Source organism: Echinococcus granulosus (genome assembly GCF_000524195.1).
Source record: "Echinococcus granulosus chromosome Unknown EG_S00044, whole genome shotgun sequence".
Classification (NCBI taxonomy): Eukaryota; Metazoa; Platyhelminthes; class Cestoda; order Cyclophyllidea; family Taeniidae; genus Echinococcus; species Echinococcus granulosus.
In genome coordinates, this window is record NW_020170424.1 from 621,327 (window position 1) to 624,532 (window position 3,206).

The 3,206-nt window shown below is 45.5% G+C and overlaps 1 protein-coding gene across 1 annotated transcript; it reads right to left on the bottom strand. All coding sequences in view use genetic code 11, as the record gives it.

Annotated features, from left to right (window-relative positions):
• Nucleotides 1–810: 810 nt before the first annotated feature.
• EGR_05717 (hypothetical protein) lies at nt 811–2,849 on the bottom strand (the record flags this gene model as incomplete). The annotated part of the gene is made up of 2 exons (XM_024494966.1): nt 811–1,213; nt 2,665–2,849. 2 exons carry the CDS (start codon nt 2,847–2,849, stop codon nt 811–813), a joined length of 588 nt encoding a protein of 195 aa, XP_024350662.1.
• Nucleotides 2,850–3,206: the final 357 nt, after the last annotated feature.

Here is a 3,206-nt window from a genome sequence, read left to right on the forward strand (position 1 = left end):
GTGATCTCTGCTGCCTTGATTCTCCCAGAATGGCGTGTAGTGGGATGAATGAATGGGCGGACTGAATAGGCCGAATTGCTGGTCAAATGTAGTAAAAAGGGCATAGGCATATTCAGTGGATGACCTCTGCCCAGGTGGGTGATGTGTTGTGTGTCAGTAGGGACACGCAAATTTTCGTGATGCAGTGGAGCCCATTTTCCCTTCTAGGCACAATGCGCCTTCTACCAACAATGAAACCTTCACTCAAATTCACATTCGTCATTTCTACTTCCCCCTTTCCGTTCCATCTTGTGGCAGTCATTAAAACCATCGCATTCATCATCTTTACAAGCATTCGCGCCTACAGTATGGACTAAGACGTAGCATAAACCTCATTTCTGTCCTATTGCTGACGTCTTTCGCCTGTTACGCCAAAACCACCCATGTGCTTGGACGTGCGTATTCTGCATTGACTTGCACAGCCTTGTGGTGGCACTCATGAGGTGTGGGTGTTAACTCCACTGTGAGAGTGTGCTTTCAAAAGGCCTGTCTAGACCACTGCCTAACACATCACTCGGAGGCTTTGACAGCCACAGCCACACAGCCACACCCTACATGCACTTATACCGCAGTAGAAGAAGACTACACAGGTGGATTTCTCTCACGTTCTACAATTGGGTGACTCGCATTGACCTAAAAGCGTGCTGATTTGTCGTCTGATTTAAGCACAAATCTTACCACAGTATCAATTATACGCTGATTGCAGAATTCATCTATTCGTAAGCATCGAGTCCTCAGATGAGGGTGCAGCAATGCAGATTGGAGGGATGCTTAGATGGCCAGATGACTAAGTCTGTTTGGGGTAGGAATAGGTGGATTCACACCACACAAATAGACGACTGTTTGGCTAATTAATCTACCTTGGTTAGATACACGCATAAACAAGTCTGTGTGCACTTCTATCACTTCAGTTATGCACATCCTGCGAAGGGAAGATGGAGGAGAGTCTTTGTTCTCAGCTTTTAATGGAAACAAAGATGGTGAATGGCTTGTTTGACCAAGTCTTCCTCCACCATTCTTGATTTCGTTGATATTTACCGAGTAATTCCAATATGTCTTAAGGCGGTAAGTGCAAACTGGAAGAATGTCAGCAGTTCTGGACTGCAATGATGGTGAACGGACTAGTAAATGGATTTCTGTAACTTGCCAAAAGGGTGATGTGGAAAACGAGTTCCTTCGAAATTAATTTGAATGGTATTTAGCATCCTCATGAGGCTTCTCTAGGCAAAGTAAGGAGGTAGAGCCTACTAATTAGACAACAAATGTTGAATGCCTTTGAGAGATCAGCAGTTGGAGGCACTGCAACGAGTGCGTCGAACTTCAGTCGTCCACTAATAATGATGGCCTGGAACCCCTATCAAATCTACCTCGGCGGAACAGATGTGTGGCTCTGGGGAGAGTGGGTAGGTGGGTGATTCCAAGTTATCAAGATTGGTGGATGGGCAAGACCGGGACTGGTGTACTGGCAGACGGAGAAGTACTTCGCCGGGTAAAATTAGTAAATTGTGGATAAGGGCACCATCATGTAGTCGGACACCGAATTTCTATTTCGAAGGGTATCTTTTGTGGCCGCAGTGAGTACGGAGCCATTCGTGGTTTCATAAATAAGACCACCACGACAAATACTGGTACACTGAAGGTGCTACTTCAACTCATTTTCTTGTGAGTGGGTTCTGCGGTTAAGCAAGACCTCGGCTTGCTAAAGCGATACTTGCCTTCATGCGATGACCATGGGAGAGCGTATTTTTATTCGATGCGCAAAATATCACCGACATTTTGCAGAAGTTGTTCAAATCAAATGAAGAACGCCCAGAAGTATGAGGGTTGGAAAGGTGTCTGCTCTAATGCTCCTTTCTGGTCATGCGTTCGGGCGTAGAAGGGTGTAATTTGATATTGGTGATGGATGGAAGGGATGGTATTGGCAGTTGTGTTCGTATTTTATGGCAGAGAGAAAAATACAGCCTCGAGGAAAGTGCAATCTCACCCAAATCATTAAGCACACACTTGCAGTCCACTCTTCCTCCTCCTCCTCCTCCTCCTCCTCCTCCTCCTCCTCATTCTCCTCCTCCTCTGCACACTCAATGTGCTCTCATCCATCTATCCAGTCTCTATTCACTTGTTTATTTTCGATCCCTACCGTTGGAAGGAGATGGCGTGAGATGTCAGCATTCGTCAAATGCCTCTACTTTTTTAAAGCCGGTGCAAGCAGGTGATGTGAGGCGTCGAATCAACTAAGTGAGTTCCGAGCTGAGTGCGTTTCCGACCACATTCCTCTGATGCATCTAGTTTAGTTCATTCTTCAAAGATAACAACGACCTCATCGCTGCTTTCATAAGGAATCTGTGTAGACAATAATTGGCTGACTGATGGCACTAAAATGCATGGAGTAGGTTGAACTAGCACACCAGATTACGTAGATCATGATCGGTCAGATGGAATCAACTACCACTGCCATGAATGCTCGCAGACATCTCAGCCATTTCAGAACTCTGGTCCATTATAAGGGGGGAAATGGTGTGTCTGAAGCAAGGTGGAAATAATCTGCATTTCCACTTTCTCTAATTGCGACGTCAAATGTCACGGGAGAAGTTAAGCGTGTCTGTGGTCAATGTGACCAACCGCCACATTCCATCACATGCAGGTTGATTTGCATTGCAATGAAAACGCGTCCAAGAGTACAAGGTCATCTTTTCCACTTCGTAGATTGACTGGTTTGATAATCTGACCTCTCCAACTGTGTGATTGCCTTCCAATGTAGACAATAGAAAAAGGTGGTCTGGAAATTGATGACGTGTACTGTTTAAATGCATTTTTGAGGGTATTGAAGCAGGCAGTCAGATAGGTGAATGCTACCTCTCGTGAGGTGACAGGCAAGAACAATCAAACCCAGGTGGGTGATGTGTTGTGTGTCAGTAGGGACACGCAAATTTTCGTGATGCAGTGGAGCCCATTTTCCCTTCTAGGCACAATGCGCCTTCTACCAACAATGAAACCTTCACTCAAATTCACATTCGTCATTTCTACTTCCCCCTTTCCGTTCCATCTTGTGGCAGTCATTAAAACCATCGCATTCATCATCTTTACAAGCATTCGCGCCTACAGTATGGACTAAGACGTAGCATAAACCTCATTTCTGTCCTATTGCTGACGTCTTTCGCCTGTTACGC